The sequence below is a fragment of the Mytilus edulis genome, chromosome 3 (genome assembly GCF_963676685.1).
Source record: "Mytilus edulis chromosome 3, xbMytEdul2.2, whole genome shotgun sequence".
Lineage (NCBI taxonomy): Eukaryota > Metazoa > Mollusca > Bivalvia > Mytilida > Mytilidae > Mytilus > Mytilus edulis.
Genome location: NC_092346.1, coordinates 106,483,900 through 106,504,076, shown reverse-complemented (window position 1 = coordinate 106,504,076; position 20,177 = coordinate 106,483,900). Strand labels below are relative to the sequence as shown.

The 20,177-nt window shown below is 34.7% G+C and overlaps 1 protein-coding gene across 3 annotated transcripts; it reads right to left on the bottom strand.

The window, feature by feature from the left end:
• Positions 1 to 6,781: 6,781 nt before the first annotated feature.
• LOC139518125 (uncharacterized) lies at positions 6,782 to 18,726 on the bottom strand. 3 transcript variants are annotated; one of them, XM_071309807.1, is made up of 4 exons: positions 18,488 to 18,726; positions 15,358 to 15,437; positions 14,083 to 14,236; positions 6,782 to 8,174 (listed from the first exon to the last, which is right to left on the bottom strand). In XM_071309807.1, the coding sequence occupies exons 2-4, from the start codon at positions 15,427 to 15,429 to the stop codon at positions 6,982 to 6,984; spliced, it is 1,419 nt and encodes a 472-aa protein (XP_071165908.1). In that variant the 5' UTR covers positions 15,430 to 15,437; positions 18,488 to 18,726; the 3' UTR covers positions 6,782 to 6,981. The 3 variants fall into 3 exon arrangements, with proteins under 3 accessions (XP_071165908.1, XP_071165907.1, XP_071165909.1); XM_071309806.1 differs by having other exon boundaries at positions 6,787 to 8,174; positions 18,460 to 18,726; XM_071309808.1 differs by lacking the exon at positions 18,488 to 18,726 and adding an exon at positions 16,854 to 16,977 and having other exon boundaries at positions 6,787 to 8,174.
• Positions 18,727 to 20,177: the final 1,451 nt, after the last annotated feature.

Here is a 20,177-nt window from a genome sequence, read left to right as displayed (position 1 = left end):
ATCTGAAGTGAAACAGACGAAGTGGTGACATTCACACTAAACACTAAAGTGACCTAACGGTACTGACCTGAAGTGAAACAGACGAAGAGGTGACATTCTAACTAAACACTAAACTGACCTAACGGTACTGATCTGAAGTGAAACAGACGAAGGGGTGACATTCACACTAAACACTAAACTGACCTAACGGTACTGACCTGAAGTGAAACAGACGAAGTGGTGACACTCTAACTAAACACTAAAGTGACCTAACGGTACTGATCTGAAGTGAAACAGACGAAGGGGTGACATTCTAACTAAACACTAAAGTGACTTAACGGTACTGATCTGAAGTGAAACAGACGAAGTGGTGACATTCTAACTGAACACTAAAGTGACCTAACGGTACTGATCTGAAGTGAAACAGACGAAGGGGTGACATTCACACTAAACACTAAACTGACCTAACGGTACTGACCTGAAGTGAAACAGACGAAGAGGTGACATTCTAAGTAAACACTAAAGTGACCTAACGGTACTGATCTGAAGTGAAACAGACGAGGGGGTGACATTCTAACTAAACACTAAAGTGACTTAACGGTACTGATCTAAAGTGAAACAGACGAGGGGTGACATTCTAACTAAACACTAAAGTAACTTAACGGTACTGACCTGAATTGAAACAGACGAAGTGGTGACATTCTAAGTAAACACTAAAGTGACCTAACGGTACTGATCTGAAGTGAAACAGACGAAGTGGTGACATTCTAACTAAACACTAAAGTGACTTAACGGTACTGATCTGAAGTGAAACAGACGAGGGGTGACATTCTAACTAAACACTAAAGTGACCTAACGGTACTGATCTGAAGTGAAACAGACGAAGAGGTGACATTCTAACTAAACACTAAAGTGACCTAACGGTACTGATCTGAAGTGAAACAGACGAAGAGGTGACATTCTAACTAAACACTAAAGTGACCTAACAGTACTGACCTGAAGTGAAACAGACGAAGAGGTGACATTCTAACTAAACACTAAAGTGACCTAACGGTACTGATCTGAAGTGAAACAGACGAAGGATGACATTCTAACTAAACACTAAAGTGACCTAACGGTACTGATCTGAAGTGAAACAGACGAAGAGGTGACATTCTAACTAAACACTAAAGTGACCTAACGGTACTGATCTGAAGTGAAACAGACGAAGGGGTGACATTCTAACTAAACACTAAAGTGACCTAACGGTACTGATCTGAAGTGAAACAGACGAAGAGGTGACATTCTAACTAAACACTAAAGTGACCTAACGGTACTGATCTGAAGTGAAACAGACGAAGAGGTGACATTCAAACTAAACACTAAAGTGACCTAACAGTACTGACCTGAAGTGAAACAGACGAAGAGGTGACATTCTAACTAAACACTAAAGTGACTTAACGTTACTGATCTGTAGTGAAACAGACGAGGGGGTGACATTCTAACTAAACACTAAAGTGACCTAACGGTACTGATCTGAAGTGAAACAGACGAAGAGGTGACATTCAAACTAAACACTAAAGTGACCTAACAGTACTGACCTGAAGTGAAACAGACGAAGAGGTGACATTCTAACTAAACACAAAAGTGACTTAACGGTACTGATCTGAAGTGAAACAGACGAAGGGGTGACATTCTGACTGAACACTAAAGTGACTTAACGTTACTGATCTGTAGTGAAACAGACGAGGGGGTGACATTCTAACTAAACACTAAAGTGACCTAACGGTACTGACCTGAAGTGAAACAGACGAGGGGCGACATTCACACTAAACACTAAACTGACCTAACGGTACTGATCTGAAGTGAAACAGACGAAGGGGTGACATTCTAAGTAAACACTAAAGTGACCTAACGGTACTGATCTGAAGTGAAACAGACGAAGGGGTGACATTCTAACTGAACACTAAAGTGACCTAACGGTACTGACCTGAAGTGAAACAGACAAAGGGGTGACATTCTAACTAAACACTAAAGTGACTTAACGGTACTGACCTGAAGTGAAACAGACGAGGGGCGACATTCACACTAAACACTAAAGTGACCTAACGGTACTGACCTGAAGTGAAACAGACAAAGGGGTGACATTCACACTAAACACTAAAGTGACCTAACGGTACTGACCTGAAGTGAAACAGACGAGGGGCGACATTCACACTAAACACTAAAGTCACCTAACGGTACTGACCTGAAGTGAAAGAGACGAGGAGTGACATTCTAACTAAACTGACTTAACGGTACTGACCTGAAGTGAAACAGACGAGGGGGTGACATTCTAACTAAACACTAAAGTGACCTAACGGTACTGATCTAAAGTGAAACAGACGAAGGGGTGACATTCTAACTAAACACTAAAGTGACCTAACGGTACTGACCTGAAGTGAAACAGACGAAGGGGTGACATTCTAACTAAACACTAAACTGACCTAACGGTACTGACCTGAAGTGAAACAGACGAAGAGGTGACATTCTAACTAAACACTAAAGTGACCTAACGGTACTGATCTGAAGTAAAACAGACGAGGGGGTGACATTCTAACTAAACACTAAAGTGACCTAACGGTACTGACCTGAAGTGAAACAGACGAAGGGGTGACATTCTAACTAAACACTAAAGTGACCTAACGGTACTGACCTGAAGTGAAACAGACGAAGGGGTGACATTCTAACTAAACACTAAAGTGACCTAACGGTACTGACCTGAAGTGAAACAGACGAAGGGGTGACATTCTAACTAAACACTAAAGTGGCCTAACGGTACTGACCTGAAGTGAAACAGACGAAGGGGTGACATTCTAACTAAACACTAAACTGACCTAACGGTACTGACCTGAAGTGAAACAGACGAAGGGGACCGGGTGACATTCACACTAAACACTAAAGAGAACAAATTAATCTTCAAATTAAATTGTGTTTAATAAATATAATTTAAAATCAAAAGTTATACCAGCATGTTTTTGGACAACTTAAAGAAATGACCAACCGCTTCTTCAAACAAGGAGCCTGAGCAGTACTATGAGAAGATCGTGCATGACTTGTTTAAGGGCATACGATACAGTTACAGGGGAGGTAATGACGTTGCTAACGTAAAATGTTATTTTCGCGACGTAAAACTGTGACATATCGGGAAATGATGCATTTTCGACTGATTTTTATCATTCAAACTGATTTAATTTGAAAACGAGTGCATGGACCCCTATTTTTTTAAATGACATTTTGTTTCATTTTGCAGGAAGATTATGTGGACAAAATTTTATAAAACTGTAAATAGTGCTTTTTTTTTAATTTTGATAAATATACAGCAAAAAATTACGTTTTTTTCTAAATTCATGACCATTTGATAAATATGTATTATTTCTGAATAAAAAATGCATAAATTTTTAAGATACTTATAAAATACGGAAATTACAAATTATTTAACAAAAAACAATTTGTGTTTATCTTTAAAAACAAAAAAGTTATGGCTTTCTTTCGAAAGATAAAATACGGCCACAAATCCGAATTTTGAGCAAATATACAAAATTTCGACCTCGTTTAACTCAAAAAGTAGCACATGAAGGTATATTTTTTATTACATATTTGATTTAATCAGGTTAAAAATAGTCTATATGCAAATTTTCATCAACTTGTAAATACAGGATGAAAACTGTATCGTATGCCCTTAAGATGTCAAAGTAGAAAAATCCATGATCTTATAGTTATTTTTCTACTCATTTGTTTTCAAGCAAGACAATGGACCAATGAAAGACGGAAACTTTATAACATTATGCATCTGTATACAAGGTATGAAACACACTGGGCTTATATCTTCTGATATATAACTCCATACAGTGTCTATAGATTCTTCAGGTAATAATAACTTGACATGTTGATATACCAGATGCTCTGCAAGGCGCAGCTTTATACGACCGCAGAGGTCGAACCCTGAACAGTTGGGGCAAGTATGGACACTACATTCTAGCTTGATATAGCTCTGACTTTGGATTGTGCTTAAATAGTTGTCACAGCATAGGTTTCTGACACAGAATGAATGTGGTCTAATAAACTTCACATTTTTTTTTGCTTTTGAGCAATACACAATATGCTGTTGAATATTAATCTTCTCAAAACAAATATTTGAAGACATTTTCTTTTTAATTTCTGAAATGGGGAAAATTGTCCCCCCCCCCTCCCCCCCTTATTTTTTTTTACTTACCCCTTTCCTTTATTTAAAAAAATAATCTCAATTCAAATTTCTAATGGAGTTTGCAGCAATACCTACTCATTTAAATTCATCATAAAATATTAAAATATAAAATGACATTCAGTCATGGTTAAAATTAATATTAATTAATTGTAACTTCTAAAAATAAATTTACAGCTTATGATCTCAAGACGATAATAATTTCTTAATTAATATATGTATTTAAATCACAATATTTGATGTTTCTAGAAACAGTTAAAAAAAATTCATACTAGAACTAGCAAAAAAAATTGCAAAGAGTACCAACATAAGGAAACAAAGCTAAAGTAATTGTCCATTAACCAGGAAACCCTTGTTTTCCCCCTTTTTTGCTCCTAATTCATAAAGAGATTGTGTCATAACTCCACAACTCCAATCCTAACCATCCTTTTGTGGTGATACAATTTCAGGCAATTCTATACACTGTTCCACAAGTTATTGTCTGGACACTAGAAAAGTGCTTATTTGGGCCCCATTTATACCCCTTATTCCTAATCCAAAGGGACCATATCCCGAAAATCAATCCAAACCTTCCTTTATCATGTTTATGTTGTTTCAAACTTTGTGTTTAAATTTCAAAGATTTATATTTACTTATACTTAAGTTATTGGCAAATTTCCAATCATGCTAAAATTATTGGCTAATTTCCAAAGTATACTTCAGTTATTGGCAAATTTCCGATGGAGTTTATCAATATTGAAGTTATTGGCAAATTTCCAATGGAGTTCATTAATACTGAAGTCATATGATATATATTGGCAAATTTCAGATATACATATATTCAAAAGTAGTGTGAAGAAGTTCAAATATTACTTTTCGATTACCTCCCTTACACTGCTTTTAAATTGTCTTAAGTTAACTGTCCTTTAACCAGAAAAAAACCCTGTTTTCCCCCTTTTTTTGCCCCTTATTCATAAATGGTTTGAGCCATAACCCCCAAAGTCAATCTTAACCATCTCTTAGTAGTATGGATTCTTGTGGTATAATTTCAGAAAGATTCATACACTTTTACACAAGTTATTGTCTTGAAACTACAAAAATGCATGTTTTCCCCCCTTTTTGGCCCTTTATTCCTTGACTGTTTGCCCCATAATCCTTTAAATGAACCCAACCATCTTCCTATAATAGAAAACATTGTGGTACAATTTCAGAGCAATTGAAATACCTATACACATCTTATTGTCCTGAAACTAGATAAATGCTTGTTTTGGGCCCCTTTGGGCCCCTAATTCCTAAACCTTAAAGGGGCACTAGCTGTCAAATTCATGGTCACCGATTTCACTCAAATTCTGATATTTGATAACAGTGTAAAACATTTATCCAAACTATCAAAAGTCTAAAATAAACAGTTTACAGAGCATGGGGTAGATAATATGTAGGTTTGTTTCGTGTGCATTTTAGTCCAGACGCCATCTAATTACCTATCGATTTGACCTCAGATGACCATATAAGCGATGTAAACATAAATAAAGATATGAATAGATTAAACCAACACGTGCAATTGGATTTTTATAGGTCTGTTTGATTTTATTTTATAGATTAAAAATAGATGTTTCTCATTGTTTTTAACCGTATAAGAATGATTTTATGTGCATCGAATTAGTAATCAAATGATTTACCCTAGTTTCACTTTCATTGTTGACATTCTTTTTTTTTAAATAACCAGTACACGTACAATGCATGCATTGTCAATCTCTAGCTAGGGGTTAAATTGAAGTTCACATGAATACGGATTTAAAGAGGTCAACTCATTCACTTGCAAGTGAATAACTAATTATCAATGTTTCTTAGCGTAATTTGACAAAATTGAACCTTTTTGGCTGCAAAAAGCGAATTGTTATTTCACTATTTCACTTTCATTATTGATTGAACAGAAAAAAATCAAACTTTAGATTCTTTATATATCTCGTAGCTAGTGCCTCTTTAAGAACTATAACCTCCAAAATCAATCCCAAGCTTCCTTTTGTGGTTATAAACGTGTTAAGAATTTTATTCATTTCTATTCACTTATACTTAAGTTATTATCCGGAAACCATCTGTCTTTGGATGACAACACTGATGACGATGTGATACCAATATATGACCGCAAAACTTTTGCGGTCGTATAATAACTCCATATAGTGTCTATAGATTCTTCAAGTAATAATAACTTGACATGTTGACCATTTTTTCCTAACTTCTATACATAACAATAGCCAAGATTGTAAAAAAAATTAAAAACAAAATTTCAGAGGAAACAGATTTAAAAAAAATTTCAGGGCAAACAGAGCTTGTTCAGTTGTGGTGACTGTCATGCTAGTTTTTCTCTAGTCACCATAATTGTAATATATGAGATATGGTCAAAACCTGCAGCTTGACCCCTATATGCCGTTTTTAGCCAAGATGGCTACTTGTATGTTGGTTGATCAACCTGGGAAAAAAAGGCCAAACTTCCTGGAAACTTTCCTATAAATGAAGTAGACACACTTTTGTTTCAATCCATTTATAAACTTTAGAGGGGAAGATCTTTAAAGAAAAGTTTACAAGCGACAGACACAAACGTGATGCAAATTGTCATATGGAGCTTTATAAAAATGATATGATTACTAAAATCATTTATATGTAACAACCTTTTAAATGAGTGACATCCAGTTCAGAAGTTACATGTAATATCAGTAATACCCTGAGTGTTACATCTAATATTTCAACTATCAATAAAATACAGATTGTTCCATCTTAAACACCATAATACTGTGTTTAAGTTACAAACTTATCTGAGAATCATTATCTAATGAAAAGTTTTCAAGCTCTTTGTCAGCATCTTGTGTGTTAATCAACTTTCTTTGATGATCTTTACATGAGCCCATGTTCCATTCATATTGTATTTGCTCAAGTGTTGCTGAATGTTTTATTGGAGAGTCAATATCAGTCATAAAGTCAGAGTTCAAATCACTTGATGAAAAAGGCAGCTCTGTACAATGTTGAGTCTCTGAAAGAAGGTCCAGTTCTGTAATTGGTATATCAGATGTATGTTGTAAGACACTGGTTCGTTCTATTGGTGCCTGAACCTCTGAAAGAAAATCAAGTTCAGTGTTTGGTATTTCAGATTTATGTTGTAAGACACTGGTTCGTTCTATTGGTGCCTGAACCTCTGAATAAAAGTCAAGTTCTGTGTTTGGTATATCAAATAAATGTGATACTCTTGAAGGTTTCATTGGAGGTTTAACCTCAGACATAAGGTCAAGGTCATTGTTCAATAAATGATCACATGTCTGAATTCCAGATCTTTTCAATGGAGTTTTTGACATAAAATGAAGTTCATGGTTAAGGATATCACATGTTCTAGGTTTGATATTACTAGTTTGTGTTACAACAGGAACGTTATCAAAGTGTTTGTGTATTCTGTCCTCCAATAACACATTTCCACCAAAATTATGTTCCTTATTTCCCTCTAGAGATGAAGAAGATGCACTGATATGGTTTTTTCTTGTTGGGTTCCTCAATTGAAAAGAATTACTTTGATTTTGACTATCACAATGATTGGAGTTACAACTGAACTGTTCCAAGGAACTACTGTCTGACTGATCAGACTCTTGAGTAGTATCTTTTTTTAAAAGTTGATTTTTGTTCACATATGAAATCTCACATTCATATTTTGGATGTTTATTTGGCAGACAAGAATCAGAACTCCTTCTTCTTTTATTATAATAAGGTGATTTAAGGGGAGGTAATTCATCATCTCCTTCTTTACAGAACTGAGAGCCCTTCTCATTGACACAATCTTCTTCACTTTCTTGAGACTTCAGAGTAAAGTTATCTCCCTTCTTGTCTGTATGAAATGAACACCTTGTTTGATTGGATGTATAATCAATCTTTCTAATACCAGACAAGGTAGGTAACTCTTCAGAATTTTCTGATAGCTGGACAATATTGCAAGATTCGTTGTTTAATGTATCTGAAAGTAAAGTTAAACAAATATATAATTAATCATGCACTACATAGACATGCTGAGATAAAATACATATCACCATTGTTATATATGATCAGTATGTTTGGTCAGATTATGTTTCTGCGCGTAAGTGAGAGTTGTTCCCTTTTGTCAGTAATTTGTATTTTTGTATGTGACGTCATTTTTGTCTGATTGAAATGCAGAAAATGGAAGCAGATGTGTTTTTATGTATCCTTTTGTAGTCACCTCCATCCATGCTACCAGAGTCTGTAATATGCTGGAGACCCTAAACGATTGGTGGATAAAGAAGTATACATTTTTTGGAGTTTTATTTTCTTTGGATTTTTGATATTTTTACATTCGAAGTTGTCCAACTGTTCCTGATGGATCCTGATATGTCGCCATGATGCTAGCTCTGAGCACTTTTAATTAGTTTTATAAATTTACAGCTGAACGTTTATTATAGTATTTATTACTATTGTACCAACATTTAAATTCATTTTTGGAAAGAAGAAGAACAGACCATGTCTCGTCTCGTGTACTGTCTTTGTGATTTATTAGTGAATGTCTACATGTATTCCGTTTTCAACCAGAAAGCACATGAGATTTATCTCATTGCATCATTATGATCATACATTTCAATTCTGTAACATTTGGATCCAGTTTATTTATATATGCTATTTTGATTTGACATTATTCAACTTGTATCGGTGATAACTGTATCGCCATGCATTCTAAAGTTCCGATTTCATCAGAAGAGCCATTTTTACTGTTAATTGATGTACTTTTGTTGACCCAGATTTATCTGTTGAACTACATGTGTGATGTGTCTTGTGTAATGTTGACTGTACTGCTCTTGTGTTTCATTCTGCTGTAACTTATATTGACTCTTATAAAACGTTATTAAATTATGAGGTCGAGAATATCTCCATGGTATTGAAGACCTATTTTATAGAAAAGATGATAAATTTATTCTGTACCAGAACATTTTATTTTTGACTATGTTGATTTTATGAATCCAGATAATTTTCATGTTAATTTTGTTTACTTGAAATTAAGCTAATGTGAATGTGTTTATCATTTAGCGGTGTGATATTTATCATAAATAAAACCTTATTAAATTTAAGAGTTTAAGGTCTCTGATGATACTATCAAATGTGTGTTCAGCTATTTATAATGATATTAGTTTGTCTAGTAGGAAATGCCATTAATATGTGTGTATCACTGTAATTGTTTGTGTGAAAGTAATGCATGCATAAGGTCATCCGAGGGAGGAGTCTGAGATGCCAGAGTTTCAGTTTTGCAGCTTTGATATGTTTGTTTTATAGTGGTTACTAGAGTGTTGAGAGATTAACTTTATTCATGTAAACTTTCAATTTTGGAAATAATTATAAATTGTATTTTGTTTAAACACATAAACATATTGACCATTGTAAAAATTAAGTAAATTTTTGTTTTGTGGTCGGGATGTTAAATATCAGTATGTATGGTCAGATTATGTTTCTGCATGTAAGTGAAAGTTGTTCCCTTTTGTCAGTAGTTTGTATTTTTGTATGTGACATCATTTTTGTCTGATTAAAATGTAGAAAATGGAAGTAGATGTGTTTTTATATGTCCATTATATTCTGCTTCTGCCTGACTTCTGCACAATACCCAGACATGTTGAGACAGAAGACACATCACCATACCCACACATGCTGAGACAGAAGACACATCACCATACCCACACATGCTGAGACAGAAGACACATCACCATACCCACACATGCTGAGACAGAAGACACATCACCATACCCACACATGCTGAGACAGAAAACATATCACCATACCCACACATGCTGAGACAGAAGACACATCACCATACCCACACATACTGAGACAGAAGACACATCACCATACTCAGACATGTTGAGACAGAAGACACATCACCATACTCAGACATGTTGAGACAGAAGACACATCACCATACCCACACATGCTGAGACAGAAGACACATCACCATACCCACACATGCTGAGACAGAAGACACATCACCATACCCACACATACTGAGACAGAAGACACATCACCATACTCAGACATGTTGAGACAGAAGACACATCACCATACCCACACATGCTGAGACAGAAGACATATCACCATACCCAGACATGTTGAGACAGAAGACACATCACCATACCCACACATGCTGAGACAGAAGACATATCACCATACCCAGACATGTTGAGACAGAAGACACATCACCATACCCACACATGCTGAGACAGAAGACACATCACCATACCCACACATGCTGAGACAGAAGACACATCACCATACTCAGACATGTTGAGACAGAAGACACATCACCATACCCACACATGCTGAGACAGAAGACATATCACCATACCCAGACATGTTGAGACAGAAGACACATCACCATACCCACACATGCTGAGACAGAAGACACATCACCATACCCACACATGCTGAGACAGAAGACACATCACCATACCCACACATGCTGAGACAGAAGACACATCACCATACCCACACATGCTGAGACAGAAGACACATCACCATACTCAGACATGTTGAGACAGAAGACACATCACCATACCCACACATGCTGAGACAGAAGACATATCACCATACCCAGACATGTTGAGACAGAGACACATCATCATACCTACCAGTACTGAGACAAAAGACACATCACAATATCCAATTATGCTGAGATAGATGACACATCACATATCCAGACATGCTGAGACAGAAGACACATCACCATACCCAGACATGTTGAGACAGAAGACACATCACCATACCCACACATGCTGAGACAGAAGACACATCACCATACCCACACATGCTGAGACAGAAGACTCATCACAATACCCACACATGCTGAGACAGAAGACACATCACCCTACCCACATGTTGAGACAGAAGACACATCACCATACCCACACATGCTGAGACAGAAGACACATCACCATACCCACATGCTGAGACAGAAGACACATCACCATACCCACACATGCTGAGACAGAAGACACATCACCATACCCAGACATGTTGGGACAAAAGACACATCACAATACCCAGACATGCTGAGACAGAAGGCATATCACCATACCCAGACATGTTGAGACAGAAGACACATCACCATACCCACACATGCTGAGACAGAAGACACATCACCATACCAACACATGCTGAGACAGAAGACACATCACCATACCCACATGTTCAGACAGAAGACACATCACCATACCCACACATGCTGAGACAGAAGACACATCACCATACCCACATGCTGAGACAGAAGACACATCACTATACCCAGACATGTTGAGATAAAAGACACATCACCATACCCAGACATGTTGGGACAAAAGACACATCACCATACCCAGACATGCTGAGACAGAAGGCATATCACCATACCCAGACATGCTGAGACAGAAGACACATCACCATACTCAGACATGTTGAGACAGAAGACATATCACCATACCCAGACATGATGAGACAGAAGATATATCACCATACCCAGACATGCTGAGACAGAAGACACATCACCATACTCAGACATGTTGAGACAGAAGACACATCACCATACCCACACATGCTGAGACAGAAGACATATCACCATACCCAGACATGTTGAGACAGAAGACACATCATCATACCTACCAGTACTGAGACAAAAGACACATCACAATATCCAATTATGCTGAGATAGATGACACATCACATATCCAGACATGCTGAGACAGAAGACACATCACCATACCCAGACATGCTGACAGAAGACACATCACCATATCCAGACATGTTGAGACAGAAGACATCACCATATCCAGACATGCTGAGACAGAAGACACATCACCATATCCAGACATGCTGAGACAGTAGACACACCACCATATCCAGACATGCTGAGACAGGAGACATATTACCATACCCAGACATGGTGAGACAGAAGACACATCCCCATACCAAGACATGCTGAGATAGAAGACACATCACCATACCCAGACATGCTGAGACAGAAGACACATCATCATACCCACACATATTGAGACAGAAGACACATCACCATACCCAGACATGCTGAGACAGAAGACACATCCCCATACCCAGACATGCTGAGACAGAAGACACATCACCATACCCAGACATGCTGAGACAGAAGACACATCACCATAACCAGACATACTGAGACAGAAGACACATTACCATACACAGACATGTTGAGACAGAAGATATATCACCATACACAGACATGCTGAGACAGAAGACACATCACCATACCCAGACATGCTGAGACAGCTGACACATTACAATACCCAGACATGAGACAGTAGACACATCACCATACCAATCAATGCTGAGACAGAAGACACATCACCAATCCCAGACATGCTAAGACGAAAGACTCATTACTATAGCGACAAATGCAGAGACAAAAGACATATTACCATACCCAGAAGACAGATTACAGTCATGACACATCACCATACCCATACATGCTGAGAAAGAAGACATATCACCATATCCAGGTATGCTGAGACATGCCACTGAACACATAATTTGGTGTTTCTATCATATCAATTGGGTCAGAAAATTTATTCAAAATAAAAATATATCAACAGCCAAACCCCTTTCAAATCAAGTCTTATAGTCTTATAATCCCTTACCGAACCTTATCCATAATAAAGATAACAAAAAGCACTGTAAATTTGTAAAACTTAATAGATAGCCTCCTTTGGTTCAACTACAATCATGGACAAAGGAAGATAACTCCATCTTATATATTACTTTAACAGTTTCATCATTAATATTTATAGAACATATAAATTCATGGCCAAAGATCTAAAAAAAAAAAAGGTGGACGGGGCCCTAAAAAGCTGTCATTTAGAGTGATACTCAAAGTCTATGCATTTATCATTAATATACATGACGTATAGAATATTGTGTTCCATGCATAATGTTTTTTTCTCTCAAATTAGAGTAGTAAGATGTGGAAACTATTATTTAGAACCCCCACCCTCCCTTTTTCCCCATAAAAAAGAATAAAGAACAAAATATAATTCTTCCTATCATTTTTTTTAAGGAGAAACCCTGCTTCTGACTTGAACACTCACTCATAAATGTAAGTTTTTAACATTGTCATTTCTTTGTACAAAGTTTCTTCAAAGTAGTTATTGGAAGCTCTCTTTACAGGTATTGAAAGGGATGTAAATGTGACTTGGTTAAAATGTCTATAGATGACTTTAAAAGATATAATTCTTGAGAAAATAAATGAAAATCAATAACTATTGTTTGATAGTTGTTCAACACTTCTCATTTTTTGAAAATATCACCTCTTCTTCTTTTTGTATAACTTACCTGTAATCTAAGAGCATCTAATTATACAAACTGCTGTAAGGCATCCAAAGAAGCCATTCAGACTCAACTTCAATCTAATTGACTTTTGTCACAAAATGAATAATGTGTGCTAGAGCTGTAGGGCATGGTTTTTTTTTTTTATTATTAAACTGACAATATTCAATTATTCAAAATCAATGAACCATGACAGAAGGTGCAGGGCTAAATAACCTGATACCTCCATGGAAATGAAAAATGCCAATGCTTATACAACTGCATACCAAATACATTTTTTCTATTCATCAATGGTTCCCTTCAAACTAGCGGTAACCTAAACACATACTTTAACTTGTTACTAAGCCAAATTTCAAAGTCTAAGACACTGACTAAGAGGTCAGAGCCTAATATCTCCATGGAAAGAGATGTGCCAATGCTAATTCAACTGCATATACAAAATTTACCAATAATCAGAATGTGTATCAAAGTTTATAAGTGTCCTCGTATACAGAATGTGTATCAATGTTTATAATTGTCCTTGTATATAGTACATATTTACATACCTGATAGTTTTTTCCCAAAGAAATTTACGAGTTTACTTTGTTTTGTGTGTGTCTTTAATTCTTCAGGGGGAGGAGAACTTTTTATGAGATTACCAATATTTCTCAATGGCCTAGATAAACAAGCTCTTCTTCCTGTAACTGGTACTGTGTCTATCTACAAATATAGAGAATTTTGTTAAGAGATTAAATGACCAATACTTCTCAAAATACAGAGAACCATGTTTAGAGATCTACATTTATATATAAAGTTTTTAAATAGCAGCAAAATATTATTTACTGTTTTAAATTAACAAAATCCTCAGAGACACCTAAAATGACTTCTTTTGCACTTAACATTGCTAGCCACATATTTTGTATAATTTTTAATCCAGTTTATCATTTATAGCCACATATTTTGTACAACATTGGATGCTTTAAAAATGTGAAATAATTCCTTGATTTCTTAACAAAAAGTACACTATATTCATGATAGTCAAGTTTCATTTAATTTACATTTATATATAAAAAAAAAAAATATTACATAAAGAATCCTATGAACAATCTTAAAATAAAATTTTGTAAACAAGATATTTTTGGTTTTAATAAAAGACATGGATTTAGAAATATTATTCCAATCTTTAAAATGCATATTTATATCTATTTCCCATTTATCACTGGAAGCTAAAGCTAACAATTTATTATTTTCTGAAAATAATTAATAGAAAAATTTACAGGATTTTGGTTTCTATTCAACATATATGTACTGATTTATTTTCCATTTCATCCAATCTAGAACTACCTTCTATCATAGGGTCATTTTTATAAATTTCCTGTTTACAAAACTTAGAATTTTTTGAAAAAACTGAGGATTATCTTATCCCAGGAATAGATTACCTTATAGCCGTATATGGCACAACTTTTTGGAATTTTGGGTCCTCATGAATGCTCTTCAACTTTGTACTTGTTTGGCTTTATAACTATTTTGATCTGAGTGTCACTGATTAGTCTTATGTAGAATAATTTGTGTGGCATATTAAATTATAATCCTTTGATAACATTTTTCTATCATATTTCCCCATTTATTTGAAATTGAGCTTATAATATCATTTAAACAAAATCAGTATTAACATTATATGTAAAAAAAATCTTCATATGAACAAAAACTTTTATCTGACACCAGATCATTGATAAAAATACACAATTCCAATATATTTGAACTTAAAATAATCTTGCAATCTATTTTGATGTTTTGGTTTAGTCATATGGACCATACCAGAATACCAGTATTTTAATTACCTTTTTCTTGGTTCTTGTACACAACCATTCATCACATTTCTCAACTGTATTTACAGGATTGTGCTTCCCCATTGTCAAATCTACAAAAAACAAATGTAAAAAACGTTTGTATTGACTTAACATGTTCACTTAAGCTACGTACAAATGGTTTATGTTTTTATAAACAAATGCACATGTACACCTGAGACGGTATCGCTTACCTGGTGAAAAAAACAGTTGGCTTATTAGTATAAAAACAGGTATACAAATACTTAAGTCATGTTGCAGATCTTTTTTGTAATTGCATGTTTAACTTAGCTCCTAAATATAAATAAGAGGATGTGGTATGAGTGCCAATGAGACAACACTCCATTCAAGTCACAATGTATAATCAAAGTGCTTGTAAGCAATGAAGGGTAACAAATGCTTCCATTTATTAGAGGGAAGTTAAATAAAACATTAATTATTGCATTGGTTTTAGTTAATTTAACTACAAATATGGACAAAGGAAGATAACTCAAATTTTAAAGATTAATTAAACAATGACATTATTGATATTTTTAGAACAGATATTAAAAAAAATGTAGATTCCTGCACCTCACACAAGTAAACTATCTTGTCAGTTTTACTATCACAAAGTTGTAGGTTTTCTCTGGGCATTCAGGCTTCCCTCCACAAAATAGCCCAAAAGTGGCGCTTAAAAGTGGCGATAAAATACCAACAATCAATCACTGTAGTAATGCATGCCATACATGTAGTATAAAATGTATATACATAAATACATTGGGGCCAAACAAGGTCCCAAACTAACCATTGTACATTTGTAGTTTAAACTCCGGTCTGGGTACCAAAGATTTGTGTGGGAGGGTGAAAATCACCCTTCTATTATAAGTGGACGGAGTCCCCCATTACAGAAGAAAAATCAATAAAAAAATCAAAAAAAATAAATTAGGAAATTTTCATTGTGCTAATCAACTTAAAATCGATAACTTTTTTTTGGTCACTTTTTTAAATTCCCACATTGCGCAGAATGCAGAAATCTACTTCCTTCTTCCGGTATTGTTGTCATAAGACTTTGAGCAGGACTTCCAAATTTTTTTTGAGCTAGCCAGACATTTTATATCTGATCCCTATTTTATTCCCTAATACTAAGACTAAATTATGGTCTTCAGATGGCCATCCCAATAATTGACATTTGATGTAAACTATTCAAATTGGCAGTTCATCATTCAAAGTGTGCACATCAGTGTGTTCATATCTGCCTTAGACTCTTTATTTGTGCAAAATGGCATTGTCAAAAACTTAACTTTTGTTTTTAAAGTCACATTTTCCCAAACTGGATGTTGACTTGACAATGGTAAAACACGGACCATAAACCAGGGTATGAAATTAGCAGGGGCCAACTCGCCAATGGCCCCTAAAATTTGGTGTCGGCTACTGAAATTTCTGCTTTTCTAGTATAGACATATATATTGGCTACAAAATTTAAGCTGTGGGCAACCATGCCAAAATCTTACCTTTAATCCCTGTAAACAGATATGTAAAATCGTGTGCGTTTACAAAGCATGACTGAGTGAAGAAGCTCTTTCCACGTTATTTCTTCAACAAAATACTTGAAATGAACATTAGATATAGGTATCAATGATAATTTTAGCATTTTTGAAGAAATGTATCATGCATAATTAAGTTTCCAACCTATGCACCTACGAACACGTGTTCTAGTTCATACAACGTAGTTCTGACGATTTTTCATTTAAAACCTTTTTAAATGTTTCATCAAAAACATGTTTATAAATGAATTTATTATAATTTTAATCTTTTGGACTAAACCAACTAGATACAAACTGCGGAAATGTATGAAAATAATTGTGAATAGACTGATTAATTTATACAATGTCCAGTACTGAAAATAGTTTTCAGCTGTCCAACAACTAATTAACCTTGATTAAAATTAGAAAGTATTGAAGTAGAGGTTGCTTTGATAGTAATTAATCATCATGTCACTTTTAAGACCTGAAATGTGTGGCTGTTAAAGGCAAAAGTTTTGGTAAAAAAGATTGTGAATTACATGTATGTTAAAATGACCGAAAAAGCCTTAAAACTAAAAGTAGATGACTGTTTCATGCTTTGCCCAGCCGGACTTTTACTGGACATTATACAATTGACCGGAATATATGACAATTTTGATAGGCTTGACTTTGAGTAGTCTAGTAAAATATAGGAACTCAAGGAACACAATTTCATTTTTAATAATTCTTTGTCTTTGATATGAATAAACGTTACCTGATGATTGCATTTCTTTGTTTACATAGAACATGGCTTCATAACTTAAAAAACATCACAAGTAAAATCCCTAACAGAACCAAAATCAGAAACGTTAGACTCAACGGTTAGAGTATTTCTGTTTCTTTATTAGGCCAAATAAGAAAGTATGTATGGTTCCAGTTACATCTGAAAAAAAGTTAGGGTAGGTAAGTAGGGATTTTTTCTTATTTTATGGGGTTTTTTTTACATTGAGTCTACATGTATAGGAGCAACATTCTGACTTTAACCGTGCTTAATGAAAAATGACAATAAAATCTTTTGGGTAGGCTATTTTTAAGCCGAAAAAAGTAGGGACGGTGGGGTTACTGGAACCACACATATATTTTTATTTGGCCTTAACAGATTTTGAAGTTACAAAAAAATAATTCATACAGACTTTGTCCGGTACCTTGAATGACCGAATAACACTGTTGATATCCGAATAACACTTGAAATTTTAGTATTATCACATGATGACTTTTAAATGTTGATTATTAAATAATAGTATATTATCAATGTATTTTATAGCTAAAAATGATTTACAGAAAGCAGATAAGTTCATAGAGAACTTTTAAAATTTACACCAAAATCTTTTCATGGTCATTACAAGTGTTATTTGGTCATTCGTGTAACCCGACTTTGTCCCCTTTCACAGCCAGGTAATGCCTGCCTCATATTATATATATAAGTTCTAATATACTGAGTTTTCCAGCTCCCTGACATTTCCAGAGTTATGATGGAATCCATGATATATAGCACTGAAGGCAGTCTTGATCACTTAACCATTAAAATAGACCACTATAAACCATGTAAACTTACACACAAGAAAAATAATTCATCTATTTACCAGTTTACTATTTGCTGGTTTTTTTTTTTGGAGACGTAATGACCATACTCTGTAGTTCACACAAGTTGGCAGATCTGCTGAACTGTTATACTTCTTTTTATCATATATTGTTTTCGTTATCTATTTGAGTAATCTTCGACAACAAAACATTGCCTGCAGCGCTGTAGGTAAGTTTATATTGTTGAAAAACAGAGGGAAAAATAATTAATTCAGTGTCAAAAAATGTCATTAAATACAAACCGAAATTGGTACACAAAAAACGCCAAACAAACACTGACAAAATTGAATGTTGTAATATCCAAAACTAATTTCGGAAAAGACATGTTTCCGTATTAAAAATTCGCATTTTTAAAATTATCTAAAACTAGAATACTTTTAATGTCATTGTGGTGACCCTATCCTGCATGTGGACTTCCAAAGAAAAAGTTTCCAATAAGCAATTGCTTTATTTCTTGTAAAGAAAACAGGACGACCCACAAATTTAGGACTACATATTTAACATATTGTTTTTTTTCTATCTCATCCAGAAATTTCATCTGTCAAAGAACGGAAACAAGACTTATATTGGTAACCATCTCAATGAAAAAGGTTTTTTTTAAATCCCGTAAGAAATTCTCCTGCCAACTCGTCCTATACTTATGAGAATGGGTAAAATCACAATGAATATATAATAAAGGTTTTTCCAAATCGCCCCACTCATGAAAACTTATCTATCGTGTTAATTATGACTTGTATTCAGCCTGCATGTTCATGTTACTAGTGCTGCCATTTCTGCTATTTTATGAACTAGATATATCATAAGTCTTGACGGTTTTCTAAATGTATGTTGTGTTTTGTGTACTATATTGTTTGTCTGTTTGTCTCTACTATTTTTTTAGCCATGGCGTTGTCAATTTGTTTTTGACTTATGAGTTTGAATGTCCCTCTCGTATCCTTTGCCTCTCTTTTAGTTCAGTTCAGTTTTCAGTTCAGTTTCTTGTATATTCCTCCATTAAATGTGGAGCACTACCCAAAGGGTATAGTTTGAGCAACTATTTACACCTTAAAACATAGGGAAACAATTTATTATATTATATAATATTTTAAACATAGTCAATAATTAAGCACCTGTCTGTTTACATGATCTATTTAAATGAAAAATATTGTAAATATTCATTTAAATACATACTAGTTATACACAGGCACTCGTCTCAGATTCCCTCCCTAATATACCTTTATATTAAGGTATATAGGAAATTTTTTTCAGAGACAAGTACCTGTGTAGTTATATACTGGATATTCACGGCTACATGGTAGGACAAGTTTTTAATTTGCAACTGCTACTCTGTGGAACAGCCTACGTGACAATTTAAGGACTGGAAATATATTTTTTTCTCAATTCAAGATCCTTGTACAGTCCTGGAATGAATCGAAATGCTGTTGATCTGCATGAAGATAAGCTTTTCACATTGGTCTAAATGCTTGCATTATGCATTAATTTTGCATGTGCGCTAAATTTTACTTTCGATTTGTGCTTATTTTTTTTGTTATTGTGCTAATTTTTTAGTTATGCTTCATCTTTGACATGTCAAGATATATATTTTAGTAGTGCTTTGGATGTGTTTCAAGATGCCTGTACAAATTTTATGCATTTGAAATGATAAAAGTTACGATACTGTTGTCAGGTCATTAAAGATTGCATATTTTGGCG

Bases quoted from the DNA above. Each gene is read 5' to 3' on its own strand.
- LOC139518125 (XM_071309807.1), bottom strand. From the start codon at position 15,429: ATGGGGAAGCACAATCCTGTAAATACAGTTGAGAAATGTGATGAATGG. The intron at 14,237-15,357 runs GTAATTAAAATA...CTATATTTGTAG, and splicing joins GTACAAGAACCAAGAAAAAG to ATAGACACAGTACCAGTTAC. The intron at 8,175-14,082 runs GTATGTAAATAT...CTTTACTTTCAG, and splicing joins CTTTGGGAAAAAACTATCAG to ATACATTAAACAACGAATCT.